Source organism: Globicephala melas, chromosome 9, assembly GCF_963455315.2.
Source record: "Globicephala melas chromosome 9, mGloMel1.2, whole genome shotgun sequence".
In the NCBI taxonomy this organism is placed as follows: Eukaryota; Metazoa; Chordata; class Mammalia; order Artiodactyla; family Delphinidae; genus Globicephala; species Globicephala melas.
Genome location: NC_083322.1, coordinates 87,339,458 through 87,362,823, shown reverse-complemented (window position 1 = coordinate 87,362,823; position 23,366 = coordinate 87,339,458). Strand labels below are relative to the sequence as shown.

Below are 23,366 nucleotides of genomic sequence, written 5' to 3'. Positions count from 1 at the left end.
AGACCTGCTGAGTCAGAATCTCCTGCTTGTAGGCTTTTGTCTTTTGAAAAAGCTTCTACATGATCATGGTGTATAGTCTTAAGAACTGTTGTGTTACAGATCCTAAAATAAATATAGATTAAATTTTGCATGACGTTTTATATCTTACCAGAAATAAACTCCATATTCTTCATTCAAGGGTGTCAGAATCTGGTTCCAGTCTTTCATTCTAGCATTTCTGCCAGTATTCTCCTGTGGGTACCTTGTATATCAGCAAAACTGGACTTTTCCTGTTGCCATGCCTGTGCTTATTCCTGAGGTTCCCCTTGCCTCCAAAGCCCTTCCTCACAGTTCAGCCTCAGTTGTCACTACTTTCTCTATGGATTCCGTGGGGACTAAACGAGCCAGAGAAAACATTTCTGCCTTTCTGGGTATTTTGTTTTGTTCTCATTGTATTCCCTGGACCTTGGAACCTTGACTATATTGAGGTGATTAAGGTAATAATCTTTCTGAACCATGGTCTGCCTTGTTTAATATTGTTATTTGTATACTTGTCTGCTCTAGTCTGTCAGACACCTGGTTCCATGCACGAAGACAGCTTTTACTCATTTTTAACAATAAGATAGTTTGATAAATATTTCTTGAACAAATGTGAGGTATCTTCTCTGTACGTGGGTAGTCAAGCAGAATTTGGGACTATAGGGTAGAATCACAAAATTTATGAGCACAACGGTAGGAGAGAATATCACAGTCCCTGAGTTCTCTCTGATCTGAGTCGGTGGGATGATCAGACTGGTGGAGTACTTTATAGCTCCTGCCCCATCAGAGATACCAGTTTGATGTTTTTCAAGACAGTCCTCAGTTGTGAGATAAATCTGAACTGAGATGGTACTGTGTCATGTGTGCATACAAGGGGGAGTATTTGTAGCATTTGGTTTCATGGGTGCTAGTCTCAGCAGCACCTTATGTTTTGAATTTCTGTTCCACCTTAGGTAAGGCTCTTATGTTGAACACTAAAGCTTTTATTTTCTTACCTGTTCAGTACTGCCCTTGCAGGTTAGTGAGTGGTTTAAAACTAGGCAGTGAGTTTCTATGTGTTAATATACATGACTGGGGGGTTTGCAGAATTTCATATTTGGTGGTGAAGAGTATTTGATCTGAACCAACTGGAGGGTGATGAGAGTATGTGTTAAGAGCAGTGTACAGGGGAGAACTCACTGGTGTTTATGATGATCGGTTTTTTTTTTGAGTCAGCTTTATTAAGGTATGATTTACATTAAATAAAGAGTCACCAGTTTTAGGTGTACAATTCATGGAGTTGTGACTGTTGTACATATACATGGTATAACCACAACCGCAGTTGTGAGGTAACATTTCATCAGCACCAGAAGTTCCCTTGAGCCCTTTTACAGTTAGTACCCTTCCCCCACTCCTTAGTCTCTGGCAACCATTGATCTGCTTTCCATCACTGAAGTTTCGCCTTTTTAAAATGGAATCATATACTCTGTAGTCTGACTTCCTTCACTTAGCACAGTTCTTTTGAGTTCATTCATGTTCTTGTATTTGTTCATTGTCTTGTATTGCTGAGTAGTTATTCCATTGTTTAACCACAGTTTATCCTTTCTAGTGTCATCTTTTGGTGAGCTTGAAACTGCACATTATTTGTTTAAGGGTTTAGTTGACATCTGGTATCCAAACTACACATGAGTATGATTTTTCTTGTTTAGAAGCTCATTAAAGTCAAATAGAATCTTAGACTAAAGGACTTGAATGTAGTGGTTATAGTGGTTACATATGAATCTGGTAATGTTTCTTCAAGTGTGGCCCTTAAACCACCTGCATCAGTTTCCTGGGGTGCTTACCAAGCATGCCAATTCCTGGGCCTTCTCTCAGTCTTAGTGAGTCAGTCTGTGAGTGGAGAAGTCTGAGTGCTGTAAGTGGATATCAGTACTACAGAGGATTCATCTCATCCCAGTGAGTGTCCTTCAATGTTTCCTGTTCAAGCCTCTCACCGGTGTCAGTTATTTACCACCTACCCTTCCTTCTACCGAGTCCACTGGCACAGCAGCAGATCTCGTTCTACTAGAAAGTTGGGTCTGGAAATATTTCACTGCTTCCAGCTGCTGCCTAGTAGGGCAAGCTTCCTTCCTGGCTCTCCAGTCACTAGTTGTATGACCTTGAACTTACCCCCTGTGCCTTATTATCCTCATCTGTGAAGATGGGGTGAATAATAGTACTTCAGAGTTGTTTGAGCATTGAGTTAATTATATGAGTAAAGTACTCAGAATAGTTCTATTATTTAAGAGTTTGATTTTTAAAATATTGTTATTTTGAGTAATATTTTTATTGCCACCCTGAAAATATACATTCATTTTTTGTTTTAACTCATGTTTACCAGTTTATCAATCACCATTTTTTCTTGTAATTTAGACCTTCCTTCCTCATCGTTTCATGTCTTCCTGAAATCTATTCTTTAGAAGTTTCTTTAGAAGAAGTCTGTAAATGATAAACTCAGTTTTTGTTGATTTGAAAATACCTTTATTTGTTTTATGTATACATGTTTTCCTTCCTTCCTCCCTCCCTTCCTCCCTTGGCTGTGTTGGGTCTTCGTTGCTGTGCGGGGGCTTTCTCTAGTTGCAGTGGGTGGGCTTCTCGTTGCGGTGGCTTCTCTTTGTTGCGGACCACGGGCTCTAGGCGCGCGGGCTTCAGTACTTGTGGCGCACGGGCTTCGTTGCTCTGAGGCATGTGAGATCTTCCGAGACCAGGGATCGAACCCGTGTCCCCTGCATTGGCAGACAGATTGTTAACCGCTGTGCCACGAGGGAAGTCCCTACGTGTTTTCTTTAGCCAGTTATATAACTGAAAATGACAGTCATTTGGCTCTTAGCACTTTGATGATCTTACACCACTGTTGTTTGACTTCTTTCTTTTGTGACCACTAGTGACGGTGTAATTTTCATTTCTATGTAGAAAATCTGGCCGTTTTTCCCCCGTTTTTTTCTCTTGGCTTTGGAGTTCTTCAGTTTTATTGTTCTGGAGATTTCTCCTTGTCTGGAACACTTTGTGCTTTCTGAATTTGAGATGTATGTTCCTTATCAATTCTGGACAATTCTTAGCTCTTCTTTCTTCTCCCTTCTTCAAGAAGCCCAAAGAGTAGATTGGTTAGATCTTCTCATTCTCTACTCTACTTCTCAACCTTCCGTCATGTTTTCAATCTCTTTCTCTTTCTGTGATACTGGGTTCGCCAAAAAGTTCACTCAGGTTTTTCCTGTTTTACAGTAGAACCCAAGGAAACTTTCTGGCCAACCCAGTACATCCTAGATGATTTCTTCAGATCCATCTTCCAGTCTCTTGTTTGTTGTCTAATCAATCAATGAATTTTAAGTCTCATGCTTTAATTTCCTGCTTGTGCTTTCATTTCCTTCCTTTATTTCTATCAGTATTAAATTTATTGTATATTCTGTATTTCATAGTACTAGTATCTGAAGTTACTTTTGCTGTTTATTATTTCTTTTGGCTTGCTCATTGGGTATTGTTTCCTTATTTATTTGGTGATTTGAAAAAAAATTATTAAATCACACCTGCCCAACCCAATCGTAACTGCTTGGAATCCCAGTTAGCCCTGATTGAGGATGCATTTCTCCCAAGAGGATTTGTTTTTAACTTCTTCCAGGTGCCCAGGGATGGCAGTGACCCGGAAGCACTCTAAGTTAATTCTTGGCTTGGAGGTTTCAGAACTAGCAAGGTATAATAATAAATTCAAATGCTAACTCTGCCCAAGGAGAAGCTTGAGATTGCAGATTAATAGGAGAGATTTCCCCTACCTCTTTCGTCGAGAGAGTTTGGGTATCCGAAATTCGACTCACTGGTTGATCCTAGTTCTTGTTTCTCTAGTCCTATCTCTTCCTAGAACCTGTCTTTGGATAGCAATTGTAGCTGGAATCCTAACCTTATTCTTGAGCCTCTCCCATTGGGTTTGGATTTGGTGCTTGCAGAATCTCCCGTTTCTCTGGAAAATGTTTTTCTGATAGCTTCTTTAGGTATCCACCAGTCTCTGAAAACGGCCATTCCTACAGGAATAATATTAATGTGCTTCAGCATTTTTGAAGAACTATAAACACAATTCCTATAGTAAGGTTGGTATTAGTGCTAATTGAAACAACAGTCTTAAAAAATAAAGCCATTTATCTAATATTGAAGAACGTGTATGGCTGAAATTATAAAGTTTGAAAGAGGCAGAACGTATTGCAGTGGACTAATAACTCTTCAGATGACCAAAACTCTCTGCCAGCAATTGTAAATTTTGTCTTCCACCTAGGGGAAACAGTTTTTAAGATGGGAACTCTTCTGTTGTGTAAAGTCCATTGAAACCTAGTTCACAAGAAAGTCTTTGAGGATTAGGCTTAACTTTGTACTTGTCAAAAAAGACCTAGTTAGAACAAGTCATGTGTTACTGGAGAATGTTTATTAAGCAGTTTGCTTACGTGTTAACTTTTTAAAATCTATGTTAGACATCTTTTTTTTTCCCCCCAAAGATGGTTATAGCAGCAGTACAACCCATTTTGTCATATTGCCTTGTAGAAATATGTGATAATTAACAATAGAGATGCTTCTGAAACTTTCTTAAATCTCATAACCAATCATGATTATAAAATACATGAGTTTAGAAGCAGAGAGGTTAAGAGGTAGATTGATGCTGACCTTTGCATTAGCACAGTTACGGATGAGCAGAAAGGGCCAGAGGTCTGATAGCGCTGTCATGCATAATATATCAGGGTGTACCTCCTTATTATTCACAGCTGGAGCCCTGAGGAAACAAGTTCATGGTAACCACACACCAGAAAGGTGAGAATAGGACGTGAGGATTAACCTTTATTGACTGCCTACCACGTGCACAGTTACCATACCAAGGAATTTATGTATCATCCCTTTTAAATTACCATAAACCTCTGACTTTCTTGAGAGGCTCAGGGAAGTTGTCACTGACTTGAATTCTCGTGGATTTTTAAGTGATGGAACCGGTATTCACACTAACCCACAGGCTTTCTACCAGAAAACTGCATGTCGTTTGGAGCTGGACTTTTATCCTAGCTTTCCAGCCCTAGACAGTTCATTTTGTTGTTCTTTAGTAAATTCTCCCGAGATGCCAAGGGTGGGGGAGGGGGGGAGGGGTGGTGGGGTCAGAGATAGGAACCACTTTCCCAGCATCCACTTTGCCTTTCCTTATTTTTCTTTCTTGTCTTTATAAATTAATAATTAGTTTCAGTAGCCGTGCGCATGGTGCCCAACTGAAAAAGTATGAAAGGAGTATAAGGAATTTTTGAAAAGTTAATTCCTCTCCCTGACCATCAGTCATTGAGCTCCTTTTCCTGGAGGAGAGCCATTATTGTCAGTTTCTTGTTGCTCCCACCAGAAACAGTCCGTTAACATGAGGTGCATGCATTGTATTGTATCTGTAAAACAAATGGTACGCGCCATACACAAATGCGCTGCGCCTTTGTGTTTATCATTGACATATCTTCCATATTAGTACATAGAGGACAGCCTCTTTATTTTCGTGTAACAACTTTATTGAAAGATAATTTATGTACCATAAAATTTAAAATGTGCAATTCAAAGGTGTTTCAGTCTACTCACAGAATTTTGTAACCATCACCAACCACCTAATTTTAGAACATTTTCATCACCCCCAAAATAAATTCTGTACACTTGAGTAGTTACCTCCATTTCTTCCCACCCCCTCAGCCATAAGCGGCCACTGTAGCATCTATCAGTACTTCCATTACTTTTTATTGTTGAGTAATATTCTATTATATTACTATTTTGTTTTATTTATCCATTCATCAGTTAATGGACATTAGATTGTTTCTGCTTTGGGGTAGTACAAATAATGAGGCTAAGAACATTTATGCGCAAGTTTTTATTTTTGATGTATGTTTTAGCTTCTCTTGTGTATATACCTAGGAGTGGAACTGCTGAGTCATATGGTAACTGTTTAATCTTTTGAGAAACTGCTTCTAGTTTTTCAAATGTTTTTCAAAATGCGTACATCATTTTCCTTTCTTATAAACAGTCTGTGAGGGTTCTAATATTTGCATATTTTTGCCATCACTTGTTAGTATCTGTCTTTTTGATTATTGCCATCCTAGTACGTGTGGATTCGTGGTTCATTGTGGTTTTGATTTTTGTTTTTCTGATGGCTAAAGATGAACATCTTTTCTAGGAGTTTTAAATAGTTTTAGGTCTTAACATCTGGGTCTTTGATCTACTGTGAGTTAATTTTTGCGTGTAGTGTGAGATAGGAGTCCTGCTTTATTCTTTTGCATGTGGGTGTTCATTTATCTCATCACCTTTTGTTTAAAGACACCGTTCTTTCCTTATTGAATGGTCTTGGCACCTTTGTTGAAAAATCATTTGATGGTAATGTGAGGGTTTATTTCTGGACTCTCAGTGCCACACTCTGTTGATTACTGTACCTTTTAGTAAGTTTCGAAATCAAGAAGCATGAGTCTTCCAGTATTGTTCTTTCTCAATATTGGTTTGGCTATTCTGGGTCATTTCATTTCCATATGAATTTTAGGAATGGCTTATCAATTTCTGCAAAGAAGCCAACTGGTATTTTGATAGGCATTGAATTGAATCTGTAGATGAGTTTGGGGCATACTGTCATCTTAACAGAATTAAGTCTTCAGTCCATTAACGTGGGATGTGTTTCTGTTTATTTAGATCTTCTTTAATTTCTTTCAGTAATCTTTTCTAGCTTTGATAGTATATATTTTGAACTTCTTTTGTTAAATTTATTCCTACGTACAGTTGACCCTTAACACGGGTTTGAACTGCTTGGGTCCACTTATATGTGGATTTTTTTTAATAGTATGTACTACAGTACTACACAGTCCACAGATAGTTGACTCTGTGTATATGGAGGAACCACATACACAGAAGGCCAACTATTAAGTTGTACTTCGATTTTCAGCCATGCCCCAACCCTCTAATTGTTCAGTGTTCAACTGTATCTTATTCTTTCTTTTTCCATGGAAAGCAGAAAAATAATTTATTCTAAAAGATAGCAGAAATAAGAAATTCATCCTGTAAATATACTTTGGTATAATTCTGGTGAGGCAGATTTTTCCCTCTGAACATGTTCTCCTACTGACTGCCCCACTGGAGTCTTATTGCCTTGTAACAGTTCTTAAACATTTCACTGATTCCCATGTTGAGAGCAGGCAGGAGCCATCTTCAAATCCACAGGTTCCAAGGAGAGAGTAACATTATTTCTCCGAAGAACAGCACTTTCTATCTCAGAAGAGTACATAAACATTTTATGGAGGCAGCATACTTTAGGTTAAATAGGTACATCATTCATCAAAGTGTAATAAGAAAGGTGACCAGAAAAAATACTGCATTGTAGAATAAGGCATTCAAATGTGGTGGGAACATTTAAGGCAGTTGATGGCTAAAACGGTTGAGTTAAGGAAGGTGGTCTGGGTGTGGAGGTGACTTTGCATCCAGAGGAGTTCTCTTTGTGGCCTCAGTGACTGAGCACGGGCGAGCAGGTCTTCTTCCTCAAGGCCAGTGATGCTTGAGGTACCAGATGGTTTCATTTTTCAACTGTGGTCCAAAGAGAGGGTTGAGTTGGGCCAGAATTGCAATCAGCCAAAAGAGATAGTGGCAAACTGAACAGGTCACCAGTATGGTGATGATAACTCCCCAGCTGGGACCCTTACAGATGAACCAGGGCACCAGAAAGCTGATGAAGCCACAGAACATGCTCATCATAATGAGAGGCACCGTGAGGCCGGTATATGCCATGGTTGCCACCGGAGCTCTGTGTTTTATTCTTTTTGATGCTATTGTGGATGGAATTTCCTTAATTTCATTTGCCTCATTTTTTATAGAAGAGTTATGTTGTATGCATGTGCCATAATCTATCATCATGTTATTAACAAGTCTCCCATTGATGGACATTTAGACCCCAATATATTGCTATTTACGGACATTGTCACTGTGAGTATCAGGTGAATTCCAGTAAGGAGGTGTGCTGAGCTAAAGGATATTCAAATATTGGAATCATCTGTCAAATTAAAAATGAATATACTCTTCCTGTTTATAATTTTACAGCTAAAATTTCCAATGGTGGGCTGTATAAAAAAATGTTCCAAACTCTTTTCAGTTAATTTTGTTTACTTATTAAAAGTAATGATATGCTAGAGGAGGTTCACGTTGCTAAAATGTTGCCTAGAGCAGCACTGTCCAGTAGAACTTTCTGTGATGATAGAAATGTTCTATTATCTGCACTGTTCAGTACCATAAGTCACCAGCTGTATGTGGTTCTGGCTGCTTGAGCCCTTAAAATGAGGCTAGGGTGACGGAAGAACTGAATCTTAAATTTTACTCTGTTTAATTTGGCTAGTGGCTATTGTGTCATATAATTATAGTTGCTTTTTGATTTAAATCTTGCGGAGGTGTGCAGAAGCCATGTTCAAAGTGGTACATCTTGCGTTATTTCCTGAGTAGCAGGAGGAAGTTGTTCTAGTTAAGTTTCATCAACATACAGGTCTTAGTAAACAATTCTCCCCCCACCCCCCGCCGTTTTTTTTTTTGTAGTGGCGGTTTACCCTGTACCCAGCTGGCTTCAGATTGCCTACAAACAGAGCCTTTTAGATAGAAACACACGGGTTCTTAGTTTGCTAGTTTTTATATGATCTCGTCCTAATGTAAAAAGGTAGGCTTATATGAGGTAAAACTTATATATTCTCCAAAATCTGTCTTTGAAATTTATGGATTTATCTTGGTGATTATGCTCTGGGTCACTGCTTGCAGATCATGAACCAGGAAGGCTAGAATCTGTTGGTGGTTTGACTAACCTTGGTATGTTAGCTCTTAACTAGGCGTTGCTCTTGTCTCTTCAACCCCTCAGTTCTCTTTGGCACTCTCACATGCTTGGAGAGGCATTGTTTACCAGCTGTTTACTCATGACCTCTGTTTCTATTGGCAGCCTAAACCTTTATTTTTTAACTATAGATTCGATATACCAAGCAGTCCACCAAGGATGTCCACAATGCTGGACATCCCACATGCCCCTCAAACTCTGATGAGCTGAAACAGAAGTAAGCTTTCACTGCAAACCACTCCTCCTCCTGCTGCTGTGTTCTCTCTCCAAATTAATGGTAACACTATCTTACTATCAGAAACCTAGGAGACAGACACCCACCTCCAGCAAATGAATTACTGAGTTCTGAGTTCAGGTTTTCATCATTTCCTCCTGCGACACCTCACTAGTTTCCCTGCTTCTGTCTTTTATCCTTTCCACCCATTCTGTATACCAATTTCATATGTTTTTTGCAGAGAGCAACTCTCTGGTCCTAAAATTGTGTTTCAGTGGCTCCTACTTGCCTTAAGGATAGAGCACGAATCCCTTAGAACTGTGGGTCATTCCTCTGTCAACTGGCTGCTGCTGAACCTCTTCCCTGTCTCCAGCCACACTGGACTAGTTTAGGCCTTTGTGCCTCTCATCACCCTGTTCCTGGGCCTTGGCCACCCTCCTCCACCCCCTGTGCCGCATTCTGTTCTGTCTCTAAGATCACTCCCAGCATGTAGATGTTTCTGGCTCAGCCCTCTGCCACCTCCTCCTCTATAACAACACTTGGAGCAGTTATGTTCCTATATTCTTGTGTTTACAGGCATTTCTCTAGAGCCCTCTTGCTAGACCATGCATCCCTCAGTGCCGGGCTCCTTTGTACCCCGGTACACGTCATGGTGCATGCTATACGCCAGGGATCCCCAACCCCCGGGCCACGGACCGATATCGGTTGGTGACCTGTTAGGAACCGGGCCGCACAGCAGGAGGTGAGTGGCAGGCGAGTGAAGCCTCATCTGTATTTGCAGCTGCTCCCCGTCACTCGCATTGCCACCTGAGCTCCACCTCTTGTCAGATCAGTGGCAGCATCAGATTCTCATAGGAGCGCAAACCCTACTGTGAACTGTGTGTGCGAGGGATCTAGGCTGCGTGCTCCTTATGAGAATCTAGTGCCTGATGATCTGAGGTGCAGCTGAGGCGATGCTAGCGCTGGGGAGCGGCTGCAAACAGAGATTATCATTAGCAGAGGGGTTTGACTGCACAGAGACCCTGATAAATCAGCTGCCTACAGAGTCATATCAAAACCCTATCAGTGAGTGGCAAGTGACAAGCTGCATCTTACGGAGTAGACTGGACCTAAGGCACACACTTCAGGTGTCACTGTCTCCTGTCACCCCCAGGTGGGACCATCTAGTTGCAGGAAAACAAGCTCAGGGCTCCCACGGATTCTGCATTATGGTGAGCTGTATAATCATTTAATTATGTAGTACAATGTAACAATAATAAGAAGGAAAGTGCACAATAAACGTAATGTGCTTGAATCATCCCGAAACCATCCCCCCACCCCATCCCATGGAAAAACTGTCTTCCACGAAGCTGGTCCCTGGTGTCAAAAAGGCTGGGGACCGCTGTTATATGCTATTCTGAGTATTTGTGGAATCAGTGGATACCATTTTTACACGCTTTTGGGCTCTGGATTAAACTTTTCTGTCTGCCTTTCTCTTCTTCAGTAGTAATAACGTGTACTGCCAGGCCCCACACTGTTTTATGAAATATTAATAATACAGGTGGATGAGAAGTCTATAGCTCCGTCATACATATGTTGTTAGGTGGTCAAGTAGTCAACTCGTTTGCTGTCTAAGGTGTAGTTTAGTTGGGAAGCAGGTGTGATTTACTTACATCTTCACTAACTATGTTCAGTGTTCTAGAAGACGACACAGTCTTAGTAAGACCATGTAAAGTGTCTGGCTTGGAATTATGATTGTTTCTGTTAGAATTTGGGGAATAAGTTTTTGTTTTCCTTTCTTTTTTTTTTTAACTTGCCTGTGCCCCAAAGAGAATTGGCTGTCACATTCTTATTACCCAGCTTCTTAATTCCTCTGATCATTTCAATTATTTAAAAAACCCCAGATTTGGTTGAGGCCAAAATCTGATAATTTAAAATGAACTACTCTATTACTTATTGAGAACTTGGCAGCTCTATTCATTTTCTATTGCTGCACAAATTACCACACTTAGCAGGTGAAAACAATACCTGTTTATTAGCTCACAGTTCTGTAGGTCAGAAGTTAGGGCTGCACAGGTGGCTGATTTCTCACTGGACTGAAACCAAACTGCTGGCCAAGGCTGCAGTTCTCATTTGGGGATTGGAGTCCTCTTTTAAGATGACTAGTTATTGGCAGAACTCTTCCTTGCACTGAAGTTGTTGTTATCCTTCTAGCTGTTGGCTGGGGACCACTCTCACTCCTAGAGGCCACCCGTAATTCCTTGCTCTGTGGCCCTAATGGGCAGTTCCTGACATGAATGTTTGCTTTTTTGCAGGTTAGCTCAAGCACGCCCCTGACTTTTTCTTTGACCAGTCAGAGAAAAACCCTCACCTGTAAAAAGGCTCATGTGGTTAGGTTAGGCCCACCCAGTGTATCTGCCCTTTTGCCATATAACATAACATAATTACAAGAGTGATATCATATTCACAGGGCTACCCACACTCAGAGGAACAGGGAATTACACAGGGCAAGGGTCATTGGGGCTCAATTTAGAATTCTGCCTACCACAGCAGACACTTCACATTTAGGTTTGATTTATACAAAGTTTAGAAATTCTCTTTTCATTGGAGAGGAATACATGAAATCATTGTGGCTTTTTCCTCCCTAGCTGTGTGACTTTACCCAGTGCTACAGCAGCTAGCCTTTTTAGATAAGCTATTTTGAGAGAAAGTGTATACTGATTGATTCTGTCCTTAAGTAGAAATGCCAGATTGCATGTTTCTCAGGCTGACAATTACCACCAAGAGAGGAAGAGTGAGAAGGAGGGTGGGAGGAAGAGAGTGAGTTTTAGATTTAGGCTGTCGACATACGAGGAAAGAAAAAGAAATTTGACTTTATGTGAATGTCCCTAGAATACTACCTGAAGAAATTGGTTTGGGATTCCTTTTCTTTATGTTTTGGTTAAAGATTAACTGAATTAATTTCTTAAATGGTGTCAGTTGCCATTTAAGCTGATAACAAAGGAAAGTACTTCTTTTTCTGCCAAATGTGAGGTTTACTTCTTTTTCTCTGCTGGAATGGAAAAGAAATAGCAGCTGGAAGGAAATCAGAGAACTCCCATCTGGTTGCCGTGGCAATTTAGAGCAGATGATGTATGCATTTTGCAAGGGTCGTTCAGTTTTTTCTCACTTTACTAATAGAGCAAATGTACATGAAAAATATAATATGAAGTCGATAAGCATGATAAAATAATCTTAGTATTCTAATGTAATATTTAAAGAAAAATATTTTGTTTTTAAGATGTTGGGGGTAGGAGTTTATTATTTTATTTTATTTATTTTTGCTGTGTTGGGTCTTCGTTTCTGTGCGAGGGCTTTCTCTAGTTGTGGCAAGCGGGGGCCACTCTTCATCGCGGTGCGCGGGCCTCTCACTGTCACGGCCTCTCTTGTTGCGGAGCACAGGCTCCAGACGCGCAGGCTCAGTAGTTGTGGTTCACGGGCCTAGTTGCTCCACGGCATGTGGGATCCTCCCAGACCAGGGCTCGAACCCGTGTCCCCTGCATTAGCAGGCAGATTCTCAACCACTGTGCCACCAGGGAAGCCCGAGACTACTTTTAATATGTCACAAGGGCCTGATAGCCCTATTTGGAGTAATGATTAGAATATTTAGTTATGTTTTATGTAGGGCAAAATAAATATAGTTCTTTGTGAAAAATATGAATGACTAGTTGGAATTTTGCTTTCTAAATTTTTTATTCCAGTCACTGAGTTGGTACATTTTCTTATGTATACATACACGTTCTGAAATTACTAGTGCCTTATAGAAACTTCAGATGATTAGATAGACTCTCTACTTTTTACAGAACTACATGTTATTTTTCACTGTGAATGTATTAGGCATTTGTAAAAGAGACCATGCATATAGATTGCTTAAATCTAAATGTAGATATTTATGATTTTTCTTGGAAGCATATACTTTATTAAGGTATAAGGTGGATATTAAAAGGTATTATATAGTCGTATAGGCTTTTGCTTTTTAAAAAACAGCTTTTTGAGGTATAATTCAAATACCATACAACTTAGATTTTTAAAGTATGCAGTTCAGTATTTTTTAAGTATATTCACATGGTTGTATAACCATCACCACATGAGAACGTTTTCATGCCTCCTGAAGAATCCCCCGTATCTATTAACAGTCAATTTCCACTTCTCTCTTCCCCTGCTCCCAACTCCAAGCAACCATTAATACACTCTACAAATTTCCCTATTCTGGACGTTTTGATGTAAAATGGCATCATTCAACGTGTGTTCTTTTCTGACTCGTGTTTTTCATTTAGCGTTATGTTTTCAAGGGTCATCCTTACTGTAACATGTATTATCAGTACTTCATTTGTTTCTATTGCTGAATAATATTACATTGTAGGGATATACCACATTTTACTTACCCATCTATCAGTTGATGCACATTTGGGTTGTCGCTGCATTTTATCTATTCTGAATAGCACTGCTATGAACATTTTTACACAAGATTTTGTGGGGTCAGATGTTTTCATTTCTCTTGGGTATATACCTAGGATTGGAATTGCTGGGTTTCATGGTAACTCTAAATTCAACCTTTTCAGAACTACCAGATATTCCAGAACAGCTGTGCTATATTATACTCCTATTACAGTAGTATGATGGTTCCAGTGTCTTCATTCTTGACAATACTTGTTGTTGCCTGGTGTTTTTTTTAATATAACCATTCTATTGGACGTGAAGTAGTATCTCATTGTGGTTTTGACTTCCCTCTTCCAATTGACTAATGATGCTGAACATCTTTTCATGTGCTTATTGGTCATTTGTATATCTTCTTTGGAGAAATGTCTGTTCTACTTCTTTTCTTTAATTTTTAAAATTTGTCTCTTTATCGTCGTGTTACAAATTTCTTTTTATATTCTAGATACAAGTTTGTTTAAAGCTGTATGATTTATAAATATATCCTTCCATTCTCTGGGTTGTCTTTACTTTCTTGATGGTGCCCTTTGAAACGCAAACATTCTCAATTTTGTTCAAGTCCAGTTTTATCTTTTTTTCTTCTATTGCTTATGCTTTTAGTATCATATCTAAGAAACATTGCCAAGCCTAAGGTAATCAAGATTTACTCATATTTTTTCCTGCAAGTTATTAATTTTTTTTTTTTTTTTTTTTTTGTGGCGTGCGGGCCTCTCACTGTTGTGGCCTCTTCCGTCACGGAGCACAGGCTCTGGACGCGCAGGCTCAGCAGCCATGGCTCACGGGCCCAGCCGCTCCACGGCATGTGGGATCCTCCCGGACTGGGGCACGAACCCGTGTCCCCCGCATCAGCAGGCGGATTCTCAACCGCTGTGCCACCAGGGAAGCCCTCCTGCAAGTTATTATTTTTTTAAAAAATATTTTAATTTATTTATTTGGCTGCACCGGGTCTTAGTTGCGTCACGCGGGATCTTTTAGTTGTGGCATGCGGGATCTTTTAGTTGCGACATGCATGTGGGATCTAGTTCCCTGACCAGGGATCGAACCTGGGCCCCTGCCTTGGGAGTGTGAAGTCTTAACCACTGGACCACCAAGGGAAGTCCCAAGTTATTAATTTGAGTTAATATTTATGTATTTATGTGAGGTAGGGTTACAACATTTTTTTGTATGCAGATAGCCATTTGTCCCAGTTACATTTGTTGAAAGACTATTCTTTCACCATTTAGTAGTGTTGGCATTGTTGTTGAAAATATTTATGAGTTTTCCCCCCCCACGGCTTATGTGCTTCTAGTAATTCTTTTTTTTTTTTTTTTCTGGCCATGCCGCATGGCTTGCTGGATCTTAGTTCCCTGACCAGGGATTGAACCCAGGCCACAGCAGTGACAGCGCCAAGTCCTAACCACTGGACCACCAGGGAACTCCCTATTAATTCTTATATGTAATAACTTTTTTGGTTTGTCTTTTGAAATAACTTCTTGATGGTTTTCAATAGGATTAGTGAAAGTTGTCTTTTTTTTTTTTTAATCGCTTGATGTATTTCATGAGTATACACTTGGTGAGATCACCTCTTGATCTTTTAAACAGTTGAGATTTAACCAGGCTTTGAGGTGCTGTAGAAGCCACCAGAGACCAGTTTGAAGAAGGCAGCCTTTAAAGACCGTGTGGCATCATTCTCTCTTACGTCCGTCTGCCCTAAGACAAATTTACTGTGTTTTTCCTGTGCAGTAGGCAGTAACAAGGCTGGATGGGATGAAAAGGAGTCAGTGATTGGACTGTAACATTTGGTAGTTACAGTGTACTTATCTTACTATGATGAACTGGGTAATTTGAGAGTTGGTGATAATTGGTGTGAAGCAGGTTACTGGGAGAAGCCTCAGAAAAAAATATTCACTGATATGACCAGGAATCTCTGCCAAGACAGTCCTCTGCTATTGTTGAACCTGAGGGTCTAGAGTGATGCCATCTAATAGAAATGTAATGTGAGCCTCATTTGTAATTTAAAGTGTTCTAGTAGCCACATTTAAAAAAAAAAGATGAATTTAATTTTAATAATTTATTATATCCAAAACATTATTATTTTAACATGTAATAAATATGAAATTATCATATATATATATACATATATATATGTGTATATATATATATATATGTTTTTGTTGTTTTTCCAGTACGTGGGCCTCTCACTGTTGTGGCCTCTCCCGTTGCGGAGCACAGGCTGCGGACGCGCAGGCTCAGCGGCCATGGCTCACGGGCCCAGCCGCTTCACGGCATGTGGGATCTTCCCGGACCGGGGCACGAACCCGTGTCCCCTGTATCGGCAGGCGGACTACCAATCACTGTGCCACCAGGGAAGCCCCAATATAAAATTATTAATAAAATACTTTACATTTTTTTGTACCAAATCTTGGCAATTCAGTACGTATTTTACACTTAGAACACATCTCAATAAGGACAAGGTACATTTTCAGTGCTCAGCACTCACATGGGGCCAGAGGATAGCAGAGTTCTAGGTGTTTTGATATGATAGTCAAGATATTACATCAATATTACTCAACTTCCTCTGTATTTCAAGGTACCCTGACTCATCCCTTTATCTTGATAGAACTGGCTTTGCGGGAACTATCTGCCTGCCTGTTCAGCATGGCCCTCCCTGACCCCAGAGGGTCTGAGAATTTTGTTAAGCAAGTGACGTGGCAGCTCACCAAGAGACATACATTATGATAAAGATACCCAAGCCTCTCAAACTAGAGAAAATGGGCATGTGAAAATTAGAATCTCTTCTCCCTTATAGATACAGTCTATTCCATTGAGGTAAAGGTATATGTAGCAAATGCCACCGATGAAGTGGTGCTCACATGGGCATCATTTTGCCACCACTCCCCTCCCCTCCCTCCGTCCCCCTCCTCCCCACCCATTTGTCAGTGTCTGGACATAGGTTTTTTTTGGTGATGATTAAAAAATTTTTTATTGGAGTATAGTTGATTTACAATGTTGTGTTAGTTTCAGGTGTACAGCAGAGTGAATCATTTATACATATACATATATCCAGTGTTGGTTTTTTTTAAGATTCTTGTCCCATGTAGGCCATTACAGAGTATTGAGTAGAGTTCCCTGTACTATACAGCAGGTCCTTATTAGTTATCTATTTTATATATAGTAGTATGTATATTGTCAATCCCAGTCTCCCGATTTATCCCCCACCCCGCTCATCCCCTGGTAACCATAAGTTTGTTTTCTACATTTGTGAGTCTACTTCTATTTTGTAAATAAGTTCATTTGTACCCTGTTTTTTTTAGATTCCACATATACACGATATCATGTATTTGTCTTTCTCTGTCTGACTTACTTCACTTAGTATGAGAATCTCTAGGTCCACCCATGTTGCTGCAAATGGCATTACTTCATTCTTTTTTATGGCTGAGTAATATTCCATTGTATATATGTACCACATCTTCTTTATCCATTCCTCTGTTGATGGACATTTAGGTTGCTTTGTCTCTGGACATGTGATGATCACAACTGACATGTAGTGGCTGGAGGCCAGGCTGACAGCGTTCTCCAGTGTACAAAACAGCACCCACAGCTGTGAGTTTCCTGGCCCAAGTATCAGTGGTGTCGATCGTAGCAGCACCCTGCAGCAGTGGAACAAGATCTTCTAGTCCTTCCCTTTTCATTAGTTGTTACATAGTCTCCACAGGGAATATGTGTTGTTGTTTTTTGGGTTTTTTTTTTTTTAATTTAGAGAATCTCTTTATTTTTTCATATGAAATTTCTTAGGAAGAAATAGTCAACATTGAAAGTATTTTTGGTTGAGCAAATTTGTCAAATAGATAGATTCCACCCCCAAGAATGGGTCATGTAAATCTTTTCTCTAACCTCTTCCCTTTGGGGAAGCATTGAAACTGGTGCAGTTCCTCTCCTACCTCCCCTTCCTCAGGCCTCTTTTTGCATAAGGTCTCTTGGGATTTCTTTGGAGGTCCTGGCAGTGGTGTTGGTGTTTGGTTGTGATGACTCCCTTTCAGTACTCCATCATGAGGCATGGTTAATTGAGAATGTTATCACCACCATTGTCCTAATGTCTGTTACCTAAGGAGCTGTAACTTTGAGTCTCCATAAATTGTAGCAAGTAGAAATCAGTACAAGTCATTTTCAGATTATAAACATTCTTTAGTTGTCCTGCCAAAGGTAATCATACTTGCCAGGGTTGACCTTTAAGGTTACCTGTGAGATGTGATCCCCACCCCATCCTCATGACTGCTGGTGTTTCTACTGCCTTCCTTCGTTTGCTGTGGCACTTGGAGTTTTTGGTGGCAACCCACATAAATGAGCTGTAACTACCTTAGGCTGAAGGCAGTGTGCTAAAGGCTATTTGGGGGCTCCTAGATTTGGCAAGAATTTAGAGGTTCAGCTTAGAAAGGGGCAAGTCCTTTGACCCTGCCTTTTACTAGCAGCTAGGATGAGTTTGTACCCTGTGATGGCTGACCTTCTCAAGCAAGGTTCCACGGCTCTGTGCCCTAGGCTGTACCACAATGAGGAGAGAGGACTGGAGCCAGCCTTTCATTGTGCAGGGAGTAGCAGTGTTCCAAAACGTGCTTTTAGAAAGGGAGCATCAGTACTGGGCAGGCCAAAAAAATGGCGATTATCTACCACATCAGTGTCTGTGAGGTTCCCCTTGCTCCCCAGACTAGAGGCCCTCTGTTCATCCCACTGAAACTGCCTCTGGGGAACAGTCCATCAGCCGAACCCCCTTGCCCCTACCACTCGGTATCTTTTCCCTCCCCACTTTTTATCTGTAGAGCTGTGGCCAGCTCAGGGAGAGCAGTGGTGGTCCTGTGGTTAGGGCAGCTTGCAGCTCAAGAGAGGTTCTGCATCCAGTTGAGACTGTTGGTTCAAGATTCCCCATTGGGATATGGCTAGAAGGAGCAGTTACATTTTATAAGTGAAAGCTTGATTTTACAGAATTGCATTATGAATGCTTTACTTCTAAGCAAATGTATTTAATATATCCTGAGTTATTCTAGATATCTGAAAGATTTACATCTGTAACCTCTTAAGTTGTTTATTTGTTTTTAGTATTATAGGTTTTCCTGTCTTTTGTAAAAGAGTGTACTAAACATTTAGCCTTTTTGTAACAATTAGAAATAACCATTGGAAGTCTTGCATTGATGTATGGATTGTATTTGTATTCGACTGCAGTGGATGTTTTCTTTGTTTAATTTCCAGTTTGGGACAGTGTTCTTGTCTTGCTAAGCAAGGTGTACATTACAGTATACATTAGTTGGCTTTTATGAGTTATCCAGGAAACCTAACCACATTCCTGCTGTGTCTATGGGGAAAGGAATTCTGATTTTAAAATGATGGAAAATAAGCCCTTTTTTTAAAGTCTAGGGTTGCTTTCCTCTGTCTTTTTCTAATCTCTGGGGGATGTGTTCTAACTACTAAGGCTGTGTATCATGAGAGGATAACTCTTTTTCACTTACAATTCATAATATTATCAAGACTTAAGAAATAATTACGCTTGGAGTGAAAACGGGCCTGCAGAAATATTCCTTGGTTAATAAGGGTAGTCACCCCCCCGCCCCCCACTTGTGTTTTGAAGCAGTACTTGAATTCAGCTAAAGTGGCTGAAGTGACGTTAATCAGCATCTCTTCTTAGTGTGTGACAAGTTTTATTTTTTCCCATATTAAGAAACTCTCAAGTGTATTCATAATGCAGGATTTACTTCTGAGTAAACAGGAATTGTCCTTCCTCTGTTTCAGGCCGGAGCCTCAGCAGAAAGCTCCCTTGGTTCCTCCACCCCCGCCCCCTCCACCACCGCCGCCTCTGGCAGACCCTGCGCCCCCGGAGCCAGAGGAGGAGATCCTGGGGTCAGACGATGAGGAGCAGGAGGACCCCGCAGACTACTGCAAAGGTGACGAGCCCGCGCGCCACGCGCCCGCCGGCAGAGCACGGGGGCTTGGTGATGCCAGCTCCCTGGTCGTTGTTAAGTTAGCCTCTTGCTGTCCGTATCGTTGAAAACTTCTAGATCATTAAGAGTAGAATGCTACCTGAAAATATAAGAGATATCAGGAGGAAAATATGTAAGGGAAAGAAAATAAATACATGTGTGCATACATATGCTGAGTACTTTCAAGAGGATTTAAATCTGCTGGTAGGATTAAAAAGGTGGTATAAAGCAGGACTATTAAAGATAAACACAGAGTAAACCATCTGCGAAGAGAAGAGCACAGAAAGTAGAGGGTACGAAGGCCCTACGGGAGAACTGCTGTTCTCTGCATTGGATTTGAGCTTCTGGGCTGCTAAGACTAATAAGGAACTGTTCCTTTCTCTGCGCAGCACTGAGTTACATAGTATTCATTGTGTGTGGAATGAAAGTCGGTCCATTTGTTTCCTGGCGTTGTACTCAACGAGAAAGACAGTTTGTGGGTTCTGCCATTGTGACGTAGTGGATTATGTTTTCAGCTATGATTTCACGGATACATACAAATTATTCAAGTGGAGTATTCTTGTATTGATGTTTCGTGAAGCCCAAGAGCATATAGCTAAACTCCTAGAAGGCAAGCATGTTGTGTGATGAGTATTGAAAACAGTTTGATCCAGACCCCATACTCTGTGTAGACTGGATCCCAGGAATCAAGGCTAAAGGAAAGGCAGTGCATTTGCTGCCTCTTCTTACTCACTTGGACTTTAATTCCCTCTAATGGAAAATTATCACAATCTGAATTCTTAGCTTCTGAACAGTTGATGAGACATTTATCTGCTACAAATTAAGGAAAAGATTCTATACGGCTTAAGAATAGATGGCAGGAGATGCACACATGTTCAGGCCATAAAGCATTAATGACTCTTCGGCTCTGTTATATCTTAGTGTCAGTTTATCTAGTGATTGCAGGCCCTTTGTGTGTTGGTTAACGTTAGATACGAGAAAGCAAAAGTTAATATTCTGCTCTGAAAAGTTTAAGAAGGAATCTTCCGCTCTAACGTGATTTTTCCATAGGTGTAGATTTCTACACATAGAATCATGTTTTCCTTAGAAAATGGAATGTTGATCTTTAGCATTTGTACGAGTAGTGATTATGACCCCAAAGGTAAAGATCTATGCCTTTTAATATGGAAAAGAAGATGTTTTCCATCCTCCCTCTTAATCTGCATTTCTTCGTTTGAAAATGAAGTTATTTGAAGAGGAAATGCGGACAACTGTCTTGATTTTGCTGCTTAGGCCAAAACATTAGGTTGGTGTGAAGGAACTGTTCTCTTCAGGTCATAGGTTCCCCACTGCTGGAATGAGAATATTTGCCTCACAGGTGGCTCTTTTGTGGTATAGACCATAACAGGTGTTTAAGATAACTGACAAATGCTTTCAAGGGGCCCATGGAGTTGATTGGGAATGTCCGGGAAAATAACTGCCCCCACCCCCCAATAGAATAGATAACTTTCTATCTATTCTGGAAACGGTTGAATTTAAGTTACCAACATGATGCTTTATCATCCCTGAGTACTTTAGTATGTTTTGCCTACAATCAAGTACATTCTCCTTTGTTAACCACAATACAACTATCAAGATCAGGAAGTTAATGTTGATATACTTCTACCATTCAGTCCTTGGACTCCATTCAGGTTTTGTCAGTTGCCCAGTATTGTTACTTTTGTGAAACCGATCCATTGAAGAATCACATTGCATTTTGTTTTCTTCTTCCCTTAGTCTGGAACAGTTCCTTAGTCTTTTCTGGGCTTTTATGGCTTTGACATTTTTGAAGATGTAGGCCAATTGTTCTGTATAATGTTTTCTCATTTTGTAATACCAAAAAAGTGTTGTTCTGTGAGAAGTGTTCTTCTCATTGAATCCTATCAGATACTACATGGTTTTGATTTATACCAATACAGTTGATGTCAATCACTTGTTCAGGTTGGTGTCTGCCAGATAGCTCTACTGTAAAGTTACTCTTTACCTCCTGGTAATTAATAAACATTTTGTTGAGAGTTACTTTGAACCTTTGTAAATATTCTTTTTTCAAGAAATTTACTTCCTTCTTCCTCTTCTTTCTTTCTCTCCCTGTATTCTACCTATCCCTCCCTCCCATCCATCTGTCTGTGTATCTCAGATGTACTCATTCATAGATTTCCTTTTTACTCAGTGGGTTATAATCATTTACTCTCCTTATAAGTTTTAATGCTTAGATTTTCCCAAACTGGCCATTAGGAGCCCCTTCAGGTTGATTCTCTGTCCTTTTGAAAAGTTCATATCATTCTTTTCTGTTCTACACATTATTTTTTCACTTAGTATATATTAGAAGTCACTCTGCATCAGTACGTATAAAGCTGTGTCATTTGTTTTATTTATTATTTTTTTAGTTTAGCATAAATGTAAACCTTTATTTTTTAATTTAATTAAATTTTTTTTTTACAATTTTAAAGGTTACTCTCCATTTACAGTTATTACAAAATATTGGCTCTATCCCCCATGTTATGTACAGTATATCCTCGAGCCTGTCTTACACCCAGTAGTTTATACCTCCCACTCCTCCACCCCTGTATTGCCCTTACCCCCCCCCCCCCCCACTGGTTGTAACCATTAGTTTGTTCTCTGTATCTGTGAGTCTGCTTCTTTTTTGTTTTATTCACTAGTTTGTTTAGTTTGTTGTATTTTTTAGATTCCTCATATAAGTGATATCATACAGTATTTCTCTTTCTCTGACTTATTTCACTTAGCACAGTGCCCTACAAGTCCATCCATGTTGTTGCAAATGGCAAAATTTCATTCTTTTTAATGGCTGGCTAGTATTCCACTGTGTGTGTGTCTGTGTGTGTGTGTCTGTGTGTGTGTGTGTGTTTATACCTTGTCTTCTTTATCCATTCTTCTGTTGATGGGAAAAGTCCCTATCATTCTTTAAATCCTTTCTTACTTTCAAATAAGATGTTCCTCATATACACTATTGATACTATGTATAAAATAGATTACTAACGAGAACGTACTATATAGCAGCGGTCCCCAACCTTTTGGCACCAGGGACCAGTTTCATTGAAGATAATTTTTCCGCGGACCGGGGGTGGGGTGGAGGGATGGTTCGGCAGTAATGCGAGCGATGGTCAGCGGCAGGTGAAGCTTAGCTCGCCCGCCCACCACTCACCTCCTGCTGTGTGGCCCGGTTCCTAACAGGCTGTGGTCCGGTACCAGTCAGAGGCTTAGGGGTTGGGGACCCCTGCTGTATAGCACAGGGAACTCTACTTAATGCACTGTGGTGACCTAAATGGAAAGGAAATCAAAAAGAGGAGATATATGTATAGCTGATTCATTTTGCTGTATAGTAGAAACTAACACAACATTGCATAGCAACTATACTCCAATAAAAATTAATCAAAAAAGAAAAAAAAAGAAAGATGTTCCTGGTTCATCTTGTATTATCTGTACGCCAGCCCTGGAATCAGCTCTCTCCACAAGGACCCCTGGTTTCTTTTAGTTAGGAACAGTATTTAGAAAACAAGATCTGGGCATTAGATGAGATCATTACTATTGAGGTGTCACTGCTTCTAGGTCTCTTAGCACAGAGCTAAGTACATACTTCCTTTATGTATATATTTCTAAATATTTATTTCTGTTTTTATTTATACATATATTACAATCCATGAGTTTAATATATCTCATTTCCATTGTAATGCTGGAGGATTCAGCTCAGTTTTATCCTTACCATGTCTATAGTTTCTTTCTTTGGCAGTAAGAGACTAGGCTGTCATTATCCTCATTTTGTTTACTGACTAGATTAATTTCCTTGTATGTCACTGCCGTTTTGGACATGTCTCCCCTCTCCTCAACACCTAGCCTGTCCTTA

General features: G+C 40.1%; 1 protein-coding gene, 1 non-coding gene and 1 pseudogene across 7 annotated transcripts in view; 1 reads left to right on the top strand and 2 right to left on the bottom strand.

The window, feature by feature from the left end:
• Positions 1–23,366, top strand: part of SRPK2 (SRSF protein kinase 2) — a 224,586-nt gene that overhangs the window by 136,959 nt on the left and 64,261 nt on the right. For all 6 annotated transcript variants that reach the window (XM_030834364.2, XM_030834361.2, XM_030834366.2 and 3 more), the window contains one exon: positions 19,299–19,450. In XM_030834364.2, the coding sequence (XP_030690224.1) occupies positions 19,299–19,450 (152 nt within the window). The remainder of the gene's footprint in view (positions 1–19,298; positions 19,451–23,366) is intronic.
• LOC115840893 (V-type proton ATPase subunit e 1 pseudogene) lies at positions 7,546–7,791 on the bottom strand (annotated as a pseudogene).
• Positions 14,884–14,955, bottom strand: TRNAD-GUC (transfer RNA aspartic acid (anticodon GUC)). Its single transcript has one exon. It is a non-coding gene; the product is annotated as a tRNA-Asp (tRNA).